Source organism: Peromyscus maniculatus, chromosome 14, assembly GCF_049852395.1.
Source record: "Peromyscus maniculatus bairdii isolate BWxNUB_F1_BW_parent chromosome 14, HU_Pman_BW_mat_3.1, whole genome shotgun sequence".
Taxonomy (NCBI): Eukaryota; Metazoa; Chordata; class Mammalia; order Rodentia; family Cricetidae; genus Peromyscus; species Peromyscus maniculatus.
In genome coordinates, this window is record NC_134865.1 from 18425787 (window position 1) to 18447549 (window position 21763).

The following is a 21763-nucleotide window of genomic DNA, read 5'->3' on the forward strand; positions in this document are numbered from 1 at the left end:
GCACAAATGTTGATGGGAAAGATTTGGTAAAATGGAACAAAGTCAAAGACTAAAAATATTAACTCATATACAGAAATTTTGGAAAAGGGCCTGCTGGGAATAGAAAATATGAATCTTTTTTTTTTCTAAAGCAGAAAATGGAATTACTCATTTTAAAAGTCTGGGGTGGAGGGACAAGTAGAAACATGGATATTCCGAATAACAAAGATGATTTAAAAATAATTCCTACCTACAATGCGAATGAAGACTACCCAGGACAACAAGGTTCTCAGAAGGGCTGGGGAGATGGCTTAATGGTTAAGAACACTGGCTGCGCTTCCAGGGGACCCGGGTTCAATTCCCATCACCCACAGGGCAGCTCACAACTGTCTGTAACTCTGGCTCCAAGGTTTCTGCCACCTCTGGCCTCCGTGGGCACCTGTGTTCACATGCACATGTCCACATGCAGACACACACAACATATATAACTAAAAGTAATAAAAACAATGTTTAAAGTCTCTAAGGAAGAGAAAGAGAAAAACAGATCAAAAGAAACATGTTCTGCAGATGGCTGGGCAATGTCAAAATCATCTCTGCTTCCTGTCTGTGAGAGACGCGGCTTCCTCTTGCACACGTTCCTACTGCCGTGATGTTCTGCCCAAGCAGATGAAGAGAAGCAATCACAGGCTGGACCGTGGGAGAAGCAGTGTTCCTGACAGGAGATTTTAAAGCATTTTCCTCATCTGTCTTTTACTGTATCACCTGAGACCGGTCTTACACCACACAGCGGCAGTAAAATGGGTGAAATACCAGAAAATAGTTGAAACGTGCATGGGTATTTCCAACCTAACAGCAACCTTTAGCTTGTGTGCACCACAAATGCACAGGTTCTTTACTTCGGATGACCATGATGGCAAAGCAGAGTTCAGGTAGATGCACATCCCTCTGTGAACACTCTACGTGAACACACAGAACCACCCCTTGACCAGACCCTGGACACAATAATGAAGAAACACATAGCCAAGCACTGAAAGCCAGGTCGGAGGAACCAAGGTCACCCTGAACCAAGTCCAGGGGCAACACTTAACACAACGTGCTTTACTATGAAACACTGTCGTATTCTCACGGCTGCATCTTAGATGAGGAGAGAAAGAGAAGCCTCCAAAAGACCGGTGGTTTCAGTTCTTAGCAGAATGAAAGAAAAGATTAACCTATGTCTTGTTTTTCAATTAAGGAAACATAATCCTGTGTATTCACTAATGTGCCATATAATAAATTAAATTCTTCATATTAATAAATTAATTAATGTCTACCCAAAGGGCACTTATAAAGATTTCTCTAGTAGTTTCCAGCAGCCTTGGAGTAAGACTAAAGAAAGTACACACATATACACATACACACACATACACACATTTTTTTTTTCAAAATATCAAATACCTGCATATAAATAATGAGACCTCCAGGTTGGGCCTCCAGTCTAAATATAAAATATATTTATATTTCTCACCCACCTTACATACATTGTCTGAAGAAGATTTTTATAGTTTTAATACGTCTACATGTTCACTATAAACTACCATAAGAGGTCAGGTGAGAATTTTCCACCTGGGCCATCATGTTTTGAATTTCTGTACCAAACACTTTGGAATTTTGGAACACTCTGAATTTTCAATTTTCCAATTTGAGATCTTCAGCCTGTACTTCTCTGTAGTGGAGAATTTAACCTTGCCTGAGAAGGTCACATGATCACCAGCTTTGGGGCTCGGCTTCGGCAGCAATTTCTACAGTTTCTGCTTGTTTACAGGCCTTGAGCCAGCCACACAGAATGCGAGTGTGGCTCAGAGCCATGCATGAAAGTCAGGAGACGAGATGCAGGATCAGCCACCTGAATCATGAACTGCGTTCAAGCCCTGGGGTTCCAATTCAACCCTCAGGCTCGAGGTCTGGGCAATCTCCTCCGCTCGTCACGCATCGCTGCAGAGAGGGGGCAATGAAATCTGCATCTGCTGATTTACCAGACTCCAGTCCATGCAGCTCTTCCCTTGTTGATTTTAATATGTATCCTTTTCCCTGTAAATAAACCATAAGGAGGAGCAGAAGTAGCTTTCGGTGGGTTCAGTGAGGCCTTGTAGCAAATTCTTGAACCTAAGGGAAGCAAGCCCTGGGCTTTCAATGTCAGAGAACAGGCAGTGGGTACTGTGCCCTCTAGTTCACTCTTAGATCTACACTATTCATATTATCTGTTCTCCCTGAATCTACTTATTCACAGGACAGAGTGATGTGAAAAGGACCCGATGAATGGGTTTAGCTGAAGATGTCACTCAATAGGAACTAGTTGCTTTGAAGTGTTAATGGCTATCTGCTTCCATGAATCCCAGGAACAGTATAGGAGTAGCGAAGGTTAGTTCTGTCAACTTGCTGGATCTAGAATCGCTGAGGAGGCAGGTCTCAGGCTTGTCTGTCAATACTGTCTAGAGAAGGTGGTCTCCAGGCTTGTCTGTCAATACTGTCTAGAGAAGGGCAGCTCCAGGCTTGCCATTGAAGGCTTACCTAGGTCAGGGTTACTGACTGTGGATGGCACTATTCCATGGTCGTAGAGTCTTGGACTGAAGGAGAAGAAAGTGAGCTGAGAACTAGAATGTATCATTCTCTGGTTTGAGTGAAGCTGCAATGTGACCAGCTACCTCAAATTCCTGCTACCACGACTTCCCCACCATGACCATCTGTACCATCACACTGGGAGCCACGGCTTCCCCACCATGACTGACTACACCACCACACTGGGAGCCACGGCTTTCCCACCATGACCATCTGTACCGCCACACTGGGAGCCACGGCTTCCCCACCATGACTGTCTGTACCGCCACTTTGGGAGCCACGGCTTTCCCACCATGACTGACTACACCATCACACTGGGAGCCACGGCTTTCCCACCATGACTGTCTGTACCGCCACACTGAGAGCCAAGGAAACCCTTTCTCCCTTAATTTGATTCTGTCACAGCAAGAGAAAAAGTACTAATTCAGAAATCACAGTAATTAAGAAAAAAACGACAGTTTTAATCTTGGTGATGCCAATCTACATGGTATCCACTGTCACTGGTCCTTCCCCTCTGAATGATGCTTGTTCTAGGTAACTGACAAACACACTGTGTCTATGCCTTACGTAACCAAATCCAAACGGTGAACAAGGTAAAAGAAATTTAATTCAGTTTTGTGAGTTTATTTTAATGTATGATAACTATGTATTTACGGAGTATAATACAGTATTCTGACATATTTTAACACATGAAATAATTAAATCAAGCTAGAAAGCATACCCTTCACTGCATATACTCTTTTTTGGTGCAAGAACATTTAAAACCTAATCTTCTAGCTACTAAGTGAATTATATTACTATAGTTACTGAAATAATAACATAAAATATTTATCAACATTCTGGTGTCAAACACAACAGAAATAATTTAATAATTTGCCTCTATATGAAAACTTCTCCCAAATAACATATTATCTGGGTTAATAAAAATGCAATTGTCAAGAATGAAAGTGGGGTATTTAAATAATGAATATCAAAGTAAAAAGATTTACAAAGATATTTCCCAGACTTACTCTCTAAAATAAGAAGTCCAAGGCCAGAGAGATGGCTCAGCAGGAAAAGGCACTAGCAACTAGACAGCCAGATCAGCTCTCCAGTGCTCATGTGGTGGGAGGTTCCCCTGACAACCTGACCAGCTCTCCAGTGCTCACGTGGTGGGAGGTTCCCCTGACAACCTGACCAGCTCTCCAGTGCTCACGTGGTGGGAGGTTCCCTGACAACCTGACCAGCTCTCCAGTGCTCACGTGGTGGGAGGAGGAACCAACTCCTACCAGCTGTTCTCTGCCCTCCACACATTGTGTGACATGCAGATACACATACGCAAAAATATAAAATTTTCAGATTATTAAGTATAAAACAAAATTTCAGCCTGATTATGAAAAGAAAACTCAATCATTTTAATATCATTTGTAGTTCTAAGATTATGCAAATGTGTTTTTACTCTTTTAAGGGAAAATCTAGAACTTTTAAAACTTGAGATGTTTGTTTTAGTTAAAAGCCCAGAGAACTAGTGAGATATATTGTGGCACACTGCCACGTTTATTTATTGTGCATTCTTTTGCCTAAGTTTCCTCATTTCTAAAATCAGAATAGTACTAACAGAATTTTGTGGGTTAAAAGAAATACTATACATGAACAGAATAAGGTTTGGCATGTAGCAAATACTTCTTAAAGAGCGGATACTTTTAGCAGTATAGAATTATCTAGGGATAATACATTAACTCAGTCTGTTTAATTGATAATTTCTACAACCAAGTAGCACTCGAGACTTTGACTCTACCAATACATTGACTATAAAGACCTAACATTGGTTTACATGGCCACACAGGGAGGACATAAACACACAAGCACACAACAGAGAAAAAAAGATTTCAAAATGTCCATTTGCCATTTATTTTGTTATAAACACCAACAATATTATGTAAAATAACCACCAAACACTTAAAAATGGAAGTTATATAATATATAGTTATTACTTTCAACAGTGAATAATCACACAACAGTAACAGTGTTTTGAATCAGTAAGAGAAGGTTGACAGCAGGCAAAAGGATCTTTGGGGCCCAGGTTTCATAACTTTTCTATTTATAGCAATATTCCCAAATTTTAACTAATTGAAGGAATGTGTAAAACAGTAAAGAAGATTGTCCTTAAAAAGTAATAGTGGCAGTCTTTCAAATTACTGACAACAGGAGAATTTGTTTTAGGAAAAAATAATCTATCTGGCTGCCTTTGAGTACGTGGTAAGGCAGAAAATAACATTGGTGGCATGGGACATACACAAAGCAAGTCTCAACATAAAGAAATAATAACGGAAAGAAAGCTGAAATAACACCTTGCATGCTATCTGACCCATGGGCTAAAACTGGAGAGCAACAACAGAAAGCTTACAAACTCATGGACACTGAACAACTCACTACTAAATGAAAAACTGGGCAAGAAAGAAATTAAGGACTTTCTAGAAGTAAATGAAAATGAATACATAAAATTCTCAAGTTTATGGGACACAATGAAGGAGGTTCTCGGGGGCAAGTTCAAAGAACTAAATGCCTATATAAAAACACACTAGCAACTTAACAACATAATTGAAAGCTCTAGAATAAAAAGAAGAGATCACACCCAAATAGAGTAGATGGCAAGAAATAAAAAAGCTCAGGCATAATATCAATAAAATAGAAATGACCAGGCGGTGGTGGCGCATGCCTTTAATCCCAGCACTCGGGAGGCAGAGCCAGGTGGATCTTTGTGAGTTTGAGGCCAGCCTGGTCTACAGAGCGAGATCCAGGAAAGGCGCAAAGCTATACAGAGAAACCCTGTCTCAAAAAGTGAAAATAAATAAATACATAAAAATACAACAGACATGAACAAACAAAAAGACAAAAAAAATCAATAAATCAGAGAGTTGGTTCTTTGAGAAACTTAATAAGATTGGCACTTATCCAAATTAACTAAAAGGTGAATAGAGAATATCCAAATTCACAAAATAGAAATGAAAGGGGTAGCATAACAACAAACACTAAAGAAATCCAGAGAATCATAAGAACAAACTTTAAAAATCTATACTCCACCAAATTGGAAAATCTAAAGGAAATGGATAATTTTCTCACTAGGTACCACTTACCAAAGTTAAATGAAGATCAGATAACCAATTTAAGCAGACCTACAACCCCTAGTGAAATAGAATCAATCATTAAAAATCTCCTAACCAAAAAAAGCACAGGGCCAGACAAATTTAGCATAGAATTCTATCACACTCTCAAAGAAGAGTTAACACCAATACTCCTCAAATTATTCCAATAAAATAGAAACAAAAGGAACATCACCGAGTTCATTTTATGAGGCCACAGTTATCCTGATATCCAAATCACACACAGACTCAACAAAGAAAGAGAATTACAGACTAATTTCTTTAATGAACACAGATGCAAAAATACTCAATAAATTACTTGAAAACTCAATCCAAGAACACATCAAAAAGATCATCCACCATGGTCAAGTAGGCTTCATCCCAGAGATGCAGGGATGGTGCCATATATGAAAATGAATAATTGTAATCCATCATAGAAAACAAACTTAAAAAAAAAACTCACATGATCATCTCAATGGTATAGAAAAGGCCTTTGACAAAATCCAGCACTCCTTTATGATAAAAGTCCTGGAGAGATTAGAGATACAAGAGACATACCCCAACATAATAAAGGCAATTTACAGCGAGCCTATAGCCAACATCAACTTAAATGGAGAAAAACTCAAAGCAATTCCACTAAAATCAAGACACGACAAGGCTGTCCACTCAATATAGTACTTGAAGTTTTAGCTAGAGAAATAAGACAACTGGAGGAGATCAAGGAAATACAAATTGGAAAGGAAGAAGTAAAGTATGCTGGGCAATCCGGAGGGAGCAAGCCAGTTAGCAGCCTTTCTCCATGGTCGCTACTTCAGTTCCTGCCTCCAGGTTCCTGGCTTGACCTCCTGCCCTGGATTCCCTTGATGATGGATTGTGATGTGACAGACTAAGACAAATAAATCATTCCTTCCCCAAGCTCTCCAAGCAACAGAAACCGAACTACAACAAGTGATAAAGATCAAAGTATATGTCTATCAGCATTCAAAAAAATCACCAGAAATAGATGTTGTATCTCATTATAGCTAAAAACCATGGGCTTAAAATATACCACTATCTTATGCAGCATCCAGAAAGAAAAAATAGCTAAAATTAAAAGAAAATTAAGCGATACTGAGACAAGGCCATGATGTTACTGATTATAAAACTCACTCTAATTTCAGAAATACTAAACATGGAAATCAGTGTATCTGCCTAAGTAAAAAAAAAAGCATTTCCAGCCCTATTACATTCCCAATAGTCATAACTCCTCAGGGCCTTGGTGGGATCTGTTCAAGCCTCCATGCAGTTTGAGCAACTCCAGCAGGCTTGAGACATCTGACTCTGATCCCTCATATGCACCTAGAGACAAGGTAAGCCATTGCCTGTCCACCAGAAACCACAGCTCTGAGACACTTTCCTGAGGATCAGCAAGTGATCTTACATGACCTTCATGAGGCTTCTTCATTACCACTGCAGCAGACAAGGTATAATTACTCCTCCACAGACTCAGCTCAAACAATTCCAAGTTATTCAACATCTGTACTAAGGAAAGAATTGACTGGAAAAGTGAGGAATTCTTCTGGACATACCCAAGGGAGAAATGGACTATTATAAAGGTTTGACAGCTAGTCTCTTTTTTAAATTGATTCATCTCAAAGGGAAATTATTTTAGCCCTCCTGGCTTCTGCTGCTAATAAATTATGACTACTCCTTCCACTCTCTTTTGATCAGCATATTCCACTGTGTGGCACAGTTCCTAACAATGCTATGCTTTACACTCATTCTAACTACTGAACATCATTAAATGAGAGACTGCCATTTGTAGCTGAAGTTTTCTCCAGTCCTGCCCAGCCCCATGGACCTCGCAACCACTTATAAAATAATCACTCAGAAGTTTATATTAATTAAACTGCTCAGCCATTAGCTCAGGCCTACCACTGACTAGCTCTTGTACTTAAACTCAGCCCATTTCTGTTCATCTATATGTCGCCACGTATTCCATGGCTTTACCTGTTGCCTTTACATGCTGCTCCCTGGATGGCAGGCTGGCGTCTCCTGACTCAGCCTTCCTGTTCCCAGAATTCTCTTCTTTGCTTGTCCCACCCATACTTCCTACCTGGCTACTGGCCAATCAGCATTTTATTTATACAGAGCGATATCCACAGCAGTCATTTTTATCATTTCTCAAGAAAAAAGAAAAAAAACAGGTATGCTACCCACTCACATTAGAGCTGCAGTTACAACCTACCATTAACATGAAGTGCCTGTCCATGACTTCTGTGTCATTACTTGGCTCTGGTGCATAGACAAGAAGGGAATGGGAAAGGTTTGCAGGGTTGAAGCCACAACGGTTAACTTTGATTTCCCTGTTTTGTTGTTCTGTCTCTACATGCAGGCCTGGTAGGAGAGCACAGTCTTTGTCTTGCTCTAGTCTCCTGTACTTGGGTAAGGAAACTCTTGTGCCAACGGTGGGAAAGCACACCCTGAGCTCACAGGCTGGGAAGGCCTGCCAACGGCTCAGAACGTGTTTGCCACTGCAATATTACCCAAGACAAGCAAGTTATTCTTTGGGCTGGGAGATTATGGGAAAGCCCCAGGGAAAGAAACACAATATGGCGGTAAGAAGCTCTGCAGCCAAAGACTAGGTAAGGCAGTCAACATCGCCACAGAAGTCAGTGTGAAGAAACAGCTACTGACGTACCAAGTGGGAAACAGGTGACATGTTAGTTCTAGTACAAGATGTGCCTCTCGAGAGACCTAAAGCCTACGGAAAACATCATGGCCAAGAAGAGGAAAGGAGCCCAAGGTGGGACTGATGTGAGGCCAAGTGGTGACCCAGAGCAGCAGCGCCTGGTGATCAGAATGACCGCCCAGAGCCAGGGCCGCTCCCTTTATCACATCTGATTGCTTCGCTTTGTTTCCACTGCTTCCTTGGTAAAAATTACCCATCTCAAGTGTCAGTTTTACTAGGTAAAGTGGTCTCTACCCTGCCTGGAAGGGGCCAGAGGACAGATGTAGATTGGTGACGGAATGGCAGATCTACTCTAACGGTAAAGCGATTTGGCACAAATGACTTGTAAACAGTTGGTGCCAGCCTAAAAAACTGCACTGCAGTAGCTTGTCATCCTAGAATCTGTTATAGCAACATGCAAAACATTGCAGTACAGAATTCAAAACTTCATATATAAGCCATCATCGTGGTGATTTGAAGGCGCTCATGTGTCTTCTCCAATAATTAACAGGAGAAAAGGCATTTTCGGAGGAAGAAATAATAGCAATTAATATTTATAGGCTGCTTCTAACTCCTTTGACAACTTGTTCTTCGGAAGCTGACCACAGGGTTTCTTCTTCTCTGACATGGATTCTAAATAAGAGTACAACAGCTGTTCTCCTACAGCAATCCTACCAGCCGGGGTGGTCAACACTATGACAGCTTGTTCTCTAAGTTCCAACCTTGAGTGCCTTAAATGAAACATGGTCCAACAGTGTGTGAAAGTCATCAAACTCCCAGTCTACGTAAATGTCACAGTCACAAGTCAAAACAGGTTTGTAACTAAAAGTTCCACTTCACAACTGGGATGTCTATAACTGTGTCGTGTGTAATCTTCCAACCTCGGCATCTACCCAACACCCCAAAAAACGTAGTAAGTGAACATCAAATGTCAACTGCTGAGGATGACAAAATCTTAGGATATATTAAAAGCACAACAGGAATTATCTGGTGTTAGCAAAATAAATACTTGGTTAATAAATGAATGAGTGGTATCGGAGGAAAGATTCATCAAACTGGCTTCTTACTGGTAAGGCTGCCTTTTAAAAATATCTCAAAGAAGCTGAGTGTGGTGGCGCACGTCTTCAATCCCAGCACTCAGGAGGCAGTGATAATCAGCAGATCTCTGTGAGTTCAAGGCCAGCCTGGTCTATAGTGAGTTCTAAGATAGCCAGAGCCGCATCACAAGACCCTGTCTCAAAACAAACAAGACCCTAAAGAATGGCTTTAGTCATAATCCATTTCTAGAGTCTTAATCTAATCTATACTTTCAAAATGGAAAGAGAAACTCAAAACCAGGCTCAGCACAATTGACTCTTTAGCCTTAGATTATGTTTTCAAATAAATCTAATAGGAGTAATTGAGCTAGTCTATCTAGAAGCCATGCTTCACTTTTTTAAGATCTTATTCTTTAAAGTGCCAGTTTTAAGTGCTGAAAGACTATTCTCTGTCCAACTGAATCAGTATTCTTAATTCTTCTTTTTTTATGCTTTTATTTGAAAATCATCACCTATGTGTTAAATGGCATATGACATACATGAAGACATGTTTTTGTGGATCTTCTGCTTCCTCGCCCACACCCATTACACCAAGTTGACCTTTGAAGCTTCTCCCCTCCTCAGTCTCTTTTTTTCTTTTCTACCTAAAGAGCTATTGTTCTGCCAGAATAGACAGTAGTGCTATCCGGCTAGTTGTGACTCCTGAACTTTCACTCACTCTAACCAGTGTCACTGAGGACACCTGTGAGTTACTGGGCACACTCCAGGTGTCTCTGGGTGCCATACCATGTCGGTCACTTCCACAGCTCAGCTGGGAGAGGGGGGCCTGTAGTATCTTGATACTTACTGCTTCACAGAGACCCACGAAGTTCCTTCTAAATATTCAGAATACCCGATGACGCAAAAGCACAAGGAGGAGCGAACATGGCAGACGCCCCAGACTGATCAAGATGGCACCCGTGACTTCACGAGCCAGCGAATCATCCTCAGAGAACCTGCCCCAGCAAGGCAATACATTCTCCTGTACTCACATACAGCCAACTTAATTATCTTAGAAATATCATTTAATATTGTATCTCTTTGCCTAGTTGTCTAAGAACCTTTGAAACTTATGGTATAACAAACTGTTTTGTATTACTTATATATCAAAAGGAGACAAGTGGGTAATTTCCTTACAAAGTGGCTGACTGAAGGACAACAAAGAAAGTCATATGCTGCGATGGTTTTTCGCCTCCATATATCCTAGGAGAGTCCCACAGTTACTACTACTGTCCAATAGGAAGACTTTTAGAATCTGGCTCAGTTAAATGCAAATGTTTACAACTACTAACCTTAGGCTGAACTCTAATAGGTGCCTGCCTGTAATCTATGGGTATAATAATGAATCGGATATAGAAAGCAGTTTGCATCAACTGGATAATACATGCTTCTGCTATATAGACTTCATACTGAAATAGTATTGGTAATAAAATTTTATTTGTATTTATTTCCACAACATATTAGTCATTACCTAATAAACTTCTATTGTTGCAAACATTAAATACAGAAAGGAACTCGGTTGTTAATTATCCTATTAAACACTGAGAAAAACACCCCTATTAGAGCTCCTTGTATAATCACTTGCTGTGTGAAAAACTATGTATCGGCCTCCTTTGGCTCTTCCCATGAGAGGTACTCAGGGGAGTTCAAACATTTTCTTTTTTCATTTTATACAGGATTAAGCAGAGTTTAGCCCAACTCAAGGGCAAGATTCTTTAGGAACCCAGGGCTGAGAACATTCCTTATTCAAAAGTGAAATTCCATTGTCAGGGAAATCACTAACACCAACTATCAAGGGGAAATGTCTCATTCTTACTGCCGGATCAGCCAAAGTGAACCGCTTCTCTTGTTGCTAGGAAACAGCCGCTCATTACATGCCATTATCAGAGCCCTGGAGAAGGGAACTGGCATCTGCTCCACATTTGGGATACTAGAGATTGAACTAAAGCCTCCAGAGCTGCTGCCAAAATCCCGGGGCTCTGAGTCTGTGCTGCGCCGCAGCGGGGGTCCCCACCCACCAGCCTTTGAAGTTTTCCCTTCTCAGCCTCTTTCTCTAATGACTGAAATTATTTTTCTAATATCCTACATTTCCAAACTCAAAGATTCTAAGTAAAAAAACTTCCTTGAAAATATTAACAGAGAAATTAAACACCAGTAGTTATTCATAGAGTGAAACACATTAGATGTTTCTGCCTTTAATGATTAAGATCAAAACAGAAAACAAAACCACATTATTTCAAATACAGAAAGAATAAAAAGAAACACACAGTGATAAATTCTGTGCTGAAATGACATTCCAGCATTTATCTGCCTGGTTTTCTACTTCTCTTTTTATATCCCGACATGCTGTTCTGCAATGTGTCACAGATACACTCCCAAACACACACGGTACTGGTTCACCCATCTTCTTCCTTCCTTTTGACTGATGAGGTTCCGAGAAGATACGGTGAAACTATACAGATACGGTACTAGAAACCGGCAAGTGGAAACCGAGAGACTTTCAATCCTACCACTTCTGTATCTGGAGATTAAGGTATCCTTCAGAAGTTAGTGTAAGTTGGTCAAAGTGGCTGGCAAACCCTCCCTCGCTGAGTTAGGACGAGGCTGGCAGGGCTCCACCCGATTGGAATTCCTCCCACCTCCCATTGGTGCTCAGGACATCGCAGTGACTCCTGGCTGCATTCAGTCCTTGGTGCAACTTGGAATTTGTTCTCAGGGGACTCTGCCATGCTGACACAGCACGCCAGCTCCCCCAACCTCTTTCATTGTTCCCTTACTAACGGAATCACTCCTACTAAGGCTGCCAGATTTAGAAGGAAAACTACAGAAAACTCCATCAAGTTTAAGTATCAGGTATTTTTTTAAGGAAGGACATGTCCTAAATTATCCCATGCATGGGTAGTACTCACACTTAGCTGAGCGCCCCAGTTTCTCTGGCAAGCTGCTCCCGCTCTACTGTGTGGTGCCTTGGCTCCTTCACTCTTTACTCGGTGTAGTAGACCTGACCTTCCTCACACAGCCCCACTTCCAAATTCTGTTTAACTCTACACATGTTTTAAATTGCCTCGGGGTTCTAATGCTCTTACTTCTGTGAACACAACTAATTTACCTGCCACTTCTCACACCGTTCCACATCACGGGAGGGTCTCGATTATTTGATCCTGTCACTTTTACCTCGGCGCTGAATTCCTCCTGACTATGTGTCTTGCAGAAAACAGAACTTAGCTTCCTAGATTCTCTCATTAACCGACTGCATCTTCCCCTTTTGACTTCCTGTCCTGCTCCTTCTCATCCTGGCTCCGGCGATAGGCTTGTCCTTGTAGGCTGCAGGCCTTCAGAGTGACATAATTTCAGTTATGTTCAGATTTAAAAAAAAAAAAAATTAGAAAAACATACATCTATCAACCTTTGCCTTGGTAGAAGGAAATGGGATCTTGGCATCTTCTTATTAAGATGAACCACAAGTAGGCATTGCATCTTTCCACTCTGAATTCATACAACCAGAGTCATCCCAGGAACTTGAAAGAAAATTTAGTGAAAGTTGCCTCAGGTTCAAACTGTCCCCAAGTACTGGGGACACAACACAGAACCACTTAGAAAGAACCTGACTTTGTTCCAGGGATGAAGCAATCCCAAAAGGCCATCAACATGAGAAATGTTAAAACGTGAAAAGAAAGTTTTCACGTTTTAACATTGTTAAAACGTGATTGATAAAATAAGTAATAGCATTTATATGATGCTGTGTTTTCTGAGTATATTACACATTTAATCACATAATCTTCACGGTGAAGCAGCTAACACTAAGCCCATGTTACACATGAAGAGAACAAAGTTCAGAGGAGTTAAACAACCATAAAATATGCAGATGAGGCCAGAGTCCATGTCCCCAGCTACTGCTCTGTGGACTTAAATCTAGGATGTCAGTAGTTATGGGACAGGTAAGAATAAAGAGTTAAAGATAAATTATAAAAAAGTTAAAAGGAAATTCCAAAAGCTGCCTAAGAATACAGTGCTTACATGATAACATTAGAGAAACTATGGAAGATTTCTCCTCACAAAAGACCAGGGCCAGAAACTAACAGAACATCTCTTAAGACCTTGAGAAAATAGTGTCACATCAGAATTCTACATACAGTGAAAATATAGAGAAAAAAATGCATTCCCTATAAATGAGCCATGAGAAAAGATATCACCAGTAGATAAACAGCACAGCCAAATACAAAAGAAAATTCCTAGTGTAAAGAAAAGCGACACTGAATAAAACTCAGACCTAAACAAGTAAAAATTACTGAAGTAAAAAAACAATCTTGGAATGGACATAAAAGATTGTATTCTTAATTTAAAACACAACTAAGTATATTACATAGCAGTGTTTTATAATATTCTTGTATTACATTAAAAATATATCACAATATGTGAAGTACAGTAAATGGCAAACTGAGCTATATTGTTGCGAAGACCTTAACTTTATATTCCACAGTTCAGGGCTGTTTGTCTGCTCATTTCTCTTGTCTTCTGTCTCAGGAGCTGGCCTCAGACATGTTCTGTAGCAAAGACAACTGTAAACAACGGATCTTCCTGCCTCCACACTCAGCTGTACTGACATTACTTGAAGAAACTGTGATAAGTTAATAAAATATAACCCCGAAAGTGGCTAGAGAAGAATACTAACCATTAAACCTGAAAATAATTTAAATGGAATTTTTAAAATATTAACTTGAAGACTTTGAAAACCTAAGGAAACATATGATAAACCCTAAGGCAGTGATATAATAATACCAGGAGGTAAAACTGAAGAGAATTTAAATGAATATAGAAAATTATTTCATTTATCCAAAAGAATACAAGAATATAAAATTAATTTGGAAAAAATACATGTGGCAAATATGGGAAGAATCAAAATAGAAGACTTAAACTCAATCATAGCAACAATTACACCATGTATAAATTCAGCATCCAATTAAAAGGCAAAAATTATTAAACTGGGTAAAACAACAAGACACAGCTAGATGTCCCCTGACCCACTTTAAATATATATAAATATAACAAAATTGATGTTTAATGAGCCGAGGGTCTGAGGGTGTGGCTTAGTGAGCTTGCTTGACATCTACCAGGCCTGGGATTTGAGAAGTCGAATAAAAAGGAAGAGAATTTTCTTAATTACGTGAAAACTGTGCATCAGTTGAAACAACAAGGCACCTGACACACGCAGCGTACGGGAAGAAGGGTTATTTTGGTGTCTGCTTCTAGGGTCCAGCTCACTGTGCTGCAGAAGTCATGGCTGCTAGAGCTTTAAGCGGCTAGCAACATTGAAACCACAGTCGGGAAGCAGGAAAAAAAAAGAAAATCAATGTTTGTGCTCAGCTCCCTCTCCCCTTCTCATTCAGTCTGGGCACCCAGCCCTTTTTATGATACTGCCCACATTTAGTGTGGGTATTCCTGCCTCAATCAGCTCATCTATGCAGGGCCTCATGGACATGCTCAGAAGCCCGTCTCTTCTGTGAGTCTAGATCCTGTCTTGGCAGTCAATATTAACCATCGAGACATATGTACATTCTCCTCCTGTGGCTGTGTGAGCACCAGGCAGATCTCAAAATAAGTTCGCCAGAGACATGGAGGACCAATTCATAACAATAAAAGGGTCAGTTCACAAGGAAGGTATAACAATTCTAAACATGTATATCTAAAAAAATTTCAAATATATAAAGCAAATCTTAATCTCCTTTTAGTTACCAAGTTATAGAATGACAGAGCAAACAGAATCAATAAAGACATAAGAGATTTGAACAACACTGTCAATAAACCTAATCTAAATGAAAAATAGAGCCGGGCGGTGGTGGCGCACGCCTTTAATCCCAGCACTCGGGAGGCAGAGCCAGGCGAATCGCTGTGAGTTCGAGGCCAGCCTGGGCTACCAAGTGAGCTCCAGGAAAGGCGCAAAACTACACAGAGAAACCCTGTCTCGAAAAACCAAAAAAAAAAAAAAAAAAAAAAAAAGAAAAATAGAGAACATTAGCCACAATAACTATAAAGTACATCGTAACTAGCCAAGGCACACAGAGTATTGACAAAGATGGACATACACAGATCCACAAAATGTCTCACAAACCTGTTAAAGTATTATGAAGGAAATTTACCCAAAAGAAATTTCACTAGAAACAATTATGATTAAGCTCTTAGGAAAATTCAGCAATGTTTAGAAATTGATCATACTACATATATCCATAAATAAAAGGATATTAGAAATTAATTTGAACTGAATAACAGTGAAAACCTACAGAAAATGAGAATTTATGAGATTCAAAGCAAAATCTGTTGATAACAGTACATCCTTAACTGCTTCTATTTTATTTTTATTATTTATTCATTTGTTTGTTTGGTTGGTTGGTTTATTGTTTTTTCAAGACAGGGTTTCTCTGTGTAGTTTTGGTGCCTGTCCTGGATCTTGCTCTGTAGACCAGGCTGGCCTCGAACTCAAATCCACCTGACTCTGCTGGGATTAAAGGTGTGCGCCACCGCCGCCCGGCTAACTGCTTCTATTTTAAGAAGAACTCTCCCAGGAGCTGCAGAGAGGGCTGTGTGCTGACTGCTCCTGCAGAGGACCTGGGCTTGAGTCCCTTCACTCACATGCTGGCTCACAAGCACCTGTAACTCCAGGTCCAGGGCATCTGACACCCTCTTCTGGCCTCTATGGACTCCTGTACATACACAGTGCCCATAAATTCATACAGCTTCACATCTATACACAAAAGGTCAATAAATAAACAAATACCAACTTTGAAAATGATAAGTCATTAAAGCCCAGAGATCTAAGATTCTACCTTCAGGAGGTAGAAAAACAACATCAAATTAAGCCCACCATGATGAAAAGCAGGGAAAACTATGGAAAACCAGGAAGCAATGAAGTAGTTAAGAGACACAGAACACGGAATATTTTAAAAGCCAAATGTTGGTTCTTTGAAGCATAGACTATGAACAATAGAAAATAAAAGAGAAAAGTGAACAAATAATTAACATTAGAGATGAAGAAGACACTGTCACAGGTTGTAGCCTGCCTTAAAAGGTAATAAAGGATTCCAGTGACCAAATTTCACACATTGTTCAACTTGTTTCTTTCGCCCAAATTTGTAAAAGATTTCCAAACTGAGCTTTTGCCAAATGTTGCGAATGAGTAAAATCAGCTGACTGAAGTGTTCAGATGGTGACTAACTTTGGAGATCCAATTTGCGCAATGCAGGCAATTAACACAATTATTCTCTATTTTCTGACAGTGCTCAGCAATAAAGAACAGAAAGGCTGGGCGCGGACAAACAGAGGTCACAGGCACAGAGGAACTGGGGAGGAGGGGTATGTGGGTCACATAACTACACTAACCAACAGGACCCAGGTGGAAACAGGAGGAAATACAGCCAAAGGCTTAACAATGTGAACAGTAGGAGGACTCTGGTCCAGTGATCAAAGAGAACACTTCCAAAACTTCACTAGCACAAGTGTTACAAAGACAAAGAGTCGCAGAGATCATGGCCTATTCCATCAGTCACACAACCATCCAACAATAAAGCCAGAAACATTCATCATTTGGACATCCCATAGTGGGCAACCCATAGTGTGATGCCAGAACCACTGCAGACTGTGAACAAATAAGGGGTAACCGGAAACCGGCACGACAGATTCAATATTTACCTAAAACACAATTACAACCTCTCATGTACCAAGAAAAGGTAGTTTATTCTAAGCAAACTATAAATGAAATATAGCCCACCTGGTAAACTGAGATTATGCAATCATATGTGATATCTTTCGTTAGGAATGAAGTTGAAAGAATCTGTACTAAAAAAAACAACCACAGAACCATATACAGTAAAAATAATAATGATCACAACTGTTGTGATGGAATTTAAATCACAGGAACCATCCTGGCTCTATATACATTCATCCACATCTGAAGAATTTCTACACGGTCCCTATAATTCATTACTGACCACCATGAGATTAACCATAAACCTAAACAGACTTGCTCTTCCTACAAAAGACTCAGAAAACAATTTAAAATAAAACAACAGATTGTCACGCTCATTCGCAGCGGGAAGATTAAGTCAGTGAAATTCGGTCTCAGTGCCACGGTCACTACACATTCCAACTATCAAGTAGATTTCTTTGTCAGTCAGATATCTCAGTGCTGGCTGCAAATTCTAACAATTCTTCCATCGGCTAATGCATTAACCACAACTCTGTCAAAGTAAAATAATACTTAATGCAACATTAAATACTTAATGCTTACCTGTCTCAATAGTTTCTCAATGGCTGACATCACCATAAGGCCTCTCCAAACAAGTGGCGCAGTCTCTTCAACCAAGAATCCCATAGACATACTGCAACAGCAATCCAAAATTATAACTCGCTTGTACAAGTTAATAGTACTCTTCAGAAAATACAAAATTTAAAAAATACACTCACCAAGCAATACCATAATTCAAAAGAGGCCTCATTAGGTTGTCTGAAAGAAGAGGGAAAACATCTCTTTTAGAAGAGTACAGCATTGCACATAGCACACTTTCTTCACTTTATACACATGTGGGTTGTAGAATGGTTAGCCTGGGCTAATCAACATATCTATTACCTCTTATATTCATCATTTCTTTGGGGTAAGAACACTTAAACGACGTTTGGCAATTCTGAAGTACATAATAATGCTCTCCAACAGATCAATGGAACTATCCCCCTGCCTACATGGTACCATGCATCATTTGATTAAGAAACCACACACCCTGGATTAAAATCATTCCTTTTCTTATTCACCCTGGTGATGATTAATCTTCATTGTCACTTGACTGGTTAGAGTCACCTAGGAAACACTCCTCTGGCTGTGGCTAGGAGGGTGTTTCCATGGAAGCTTAAGGAGGCTGGCAGACCCACCCTGAATGTGAGCAGAATCCTGTGCAAAGGTTTCAGATTGGATAAACTGGATTAACTGTGGATGCACTGTGGCCAGCCACACCACACTCTGCTGCCACACCTTCTTCACCACAATGGATAAAATCCACCACAATAGACGAAATCTACTCAGATTGTAGCAAAAAAAAAAAAAAAACCTCTCTGCCTCATAATTGCCTTTTGTCAGGTATTCCGTCACAGGACTGAGGAAAATGACTAACATGATCCTTAGCCTCACACCACACGATGGTAGGACTTCACCTTCACCTCTCCCTCATCCAACCTCTCCGACTGGTGGGGTCCTCCTTACAGGCACTGGGCCAGGGCCCAGCCTGAAGAGTCCACCTAATCCTACCATCCACATCCCCTCCCCAAGGCTTGGTTCTAGCATCTTGGTACCCTAGCCTAGTTTGGGCAGCATCACTCCCATCTCCAAGCTTTGGCCAGGGCATATATGCTACTCCCAACCAACCTCTAGACTTTGGCCAGGGGGTGCATCCTGCCACCAATAAAGACAGTTTCCTACCACCTGACTTCATGCCTCCTCTGCCACATCCAGCCTCCAGGCCCAGTAAACCTTGCACGTCTTGCAGTGGAACCCAGTCTAGAAAGTACACCAGACCATTCCCACCATGTACCCCCTCCAATGCCCAGATCTAGACTGGGGGCCACATCCTGTGTTCTGGCTAACATAGTCAGCCCAGGCAGCCACCCCAAAGCTCCACAATTGGACCAACACCCACATCCTGTATAGCAGACCACCTAACTTTATCACACCTATACCACTGCCAACCATCAGGCCCACCTGTCCTACAAGCTCTGTGCTCTGTCCAGACTTCTGTGCCCATATCAGACCCAGAACTAAAAGAACAAAAGAAATTCACACGCCCAGGTCTTATTGCAAAAGCACAAACAATATAAAAAATAAAGATAATATCCTCCCAAAAAAACCCACCATTCTTATACAAATGTTCTCCAATGAGAACAAACACAGAATTTAAAACCACAGAATATAAAAGAACAATCATGAACATCAAAGAATTCAAGACATTTAAGAAAGACACAAAGAAACAGCTCAATGAGTTTACAAAGAATGAACTTAAAGAAAATAAGGGTGTGATGACTAAGAAAAGACAAACATAGGACTGAATGAAACAACAAATAAAACCCAGAATTTGAAAATAAAATTCAATAAAAGACAGAAATATTGAAGAGAGCTCAAGTAGAAATGAAGAAGGGATTTAAAACTCAATAACCCAGCTAGAAAACCCAAGGGAAAGCTTAACAAGTAGAACTGATCGAGTATAAGATAAAATAATCAGGACTCAAAACTAAAATAGAGGAATTAGAACACACCAGCAAAGAATATGAATGTTTTTTAAGCAAAGGAAAAGGAATGTGCAGAACTGTGGGCCACAATGAGAAGACCAAATTAAGGAATAGATGAGAGAGAAGAATCCCAAGTCAGTGGATAAAATAGATGTTCAAGGACATCATAGAAGAAAACTTCCCCAAACTAAGGAAAGACACACCATACAGATACAAGAGGCAACATAACACCAGATAGACAATGAAAGAAACTCCACATGAGGTATCATCGTTAAAACACTAAGTACACATAACAGAGAAAGAATACTGAATGCTGCAAGAGAAAAAATATAAGTCATATGGAAAGGAAAACCCATCAGAATAAAAGCTAATTTCTTAATTTAAAAAAAATGGAAGATCAAAAGTGCCAATCCTGATTACTGTCCCATGCAAAACTATCTGCCACAGTTACAGGAAAAGGAAAACTGGATTTCCAAGATACAAACAGCATAAAAACATATCCACCAAACCTTGTACTCTAAATACTCCACTTTCTCTAAATTTATAGATAAACTAGATGAAAAATACATCGAGAAACATTAAATTTAAATAAAAGACATTTTATTATTCAGGACTGTTTTAGCTATCATGGGTTGTTTTTTGTTTTTGTTTTTTTTTCCATATGAAGTTGAAAATTCCTTTCAAGGTCTATAAAGAATTGTGTTGGGATTTTGATGGAAGAACTGCTGGAGGTATCAAGGTCCCCAAGTTCAAGCTCTCCACAGAGCTATACTAATAAAAATCACATGGTATTGGCATAAAACAGACATGTTGATCAATTAAATTGAAGACCCAGACATAAATCCACACACCTATGGACACCTGATTTCTAATAAAGAAGCTAGAAATATACCCTGGAAAAAGGAAAGCATGTTCAACAAATGGTGCTGGTCAAAACAGATGTCACTATGTAGAAGAATGAAAATAGAGCCATATTTATCACCCCACACAAAACGCAAGTCCAAAGACCTCAACATAAAACCAAACACACTGAACCTGATAGAAAATAGGGAACAGCCTTGAACGCATTGGCACAGGAAACAACTTTCTAAACAGAACACCCATAACACAGGCACTAAGATGAACAATTAATAAATGTGTGTAGGCAGAGTTTTTCTGTGCTGGCAGCCATTCTCAAATAACCACTCAGGCACTTAATATTGTAAATGCTCGGCCAATAGCTCAGGCTTGTTACTAGCTAACTCTTACTTTAACCCATATTTCTTATCTACCCTCTGCCACGTGGCACATGGCTTATCTCATTTTCTAAATGTTCTGTTTCCTGTGTCTACTGGCGTCTCTCTGACTCCGCCCTTCTCCTTCCTAGCATTCTCAATTTAGCTTTCCTGGCTAACCTTATTCTGCTCAGCTACATGGCCAGTCAGCTTGTTTATTAAACCGATCACAACAACAAGTTTTCACAGTGTACAAAGGGATTATTCCATAGCAAATGGGACCTCATGAAACTGAAAAGCTTCTGTAAGGCAAAGGACACCATCAATTGGCCAAAGACACAGCCTACAAAATAGGAAAAGATGTTTAACAACTCCATATCCCATAGAAGTCTAATATGCAAAATATATAAAGAACTCAAGAAACTAGATATTAAAAAACAAATAATCCAATTTAAAAATGGGGCACAGATCTATTGAGATTCTATTAGGAAAACAACCTGACTCAAATAAATTACATTAAAAACTTAGGCTTGCGGGTGCTGGGAAACTAGACCAATCTTTCCCACCCTGCACTCCACCCCACCCCAAAAACAGTCCATTCGAGATCTATTCAAAATAGATCAAATGTAAGGACAGAAACTCTGAAAGTGCTAAAGGAAAAGGTAGAGGGAACACTTGGGAATGCAATCACAGGCAAAGACTTTTTGAGAAGGACTCCAATAGCTCAGGAGATAATCCCAGGAGCTGACAGATGGGGCTACACAGAATTAAAACACATCTGCCCAGCCAAGGAAACATTCA

At 40.0% G+C, this 21763-nt stretch overlaps 1 protein-coding gene across 3 annotated transcripts in view; it reads right to left on the minus strand.

The window, feature by feature from the left end:
• Positions 1–21763, minus strand: part of Nubpl (NUBP iron-sulfur cluster assembly factor, mitochondrial) — a 206279-nt gene that overhangs the window by 110423 nt on the left and 74093 nt on the right. For all 3 annotated transcript variants that reach the window (XM_006975272.4, XM_076550679.1, XM_042260627.2), the window contains 2 exons: positions 17943–17982; positions 17767–17857 (listed from right to left, as the gene is read on the minus strand). In XM_006975272.4, the coding sequence (XP_006975334.1) occupies positions 17767–17857; positions 17943–17982 (131 nt within the window). The remainder of the gene's footprint in view (positions 1–17766; positions 17858–17942; positions 17983–21763) is intronic.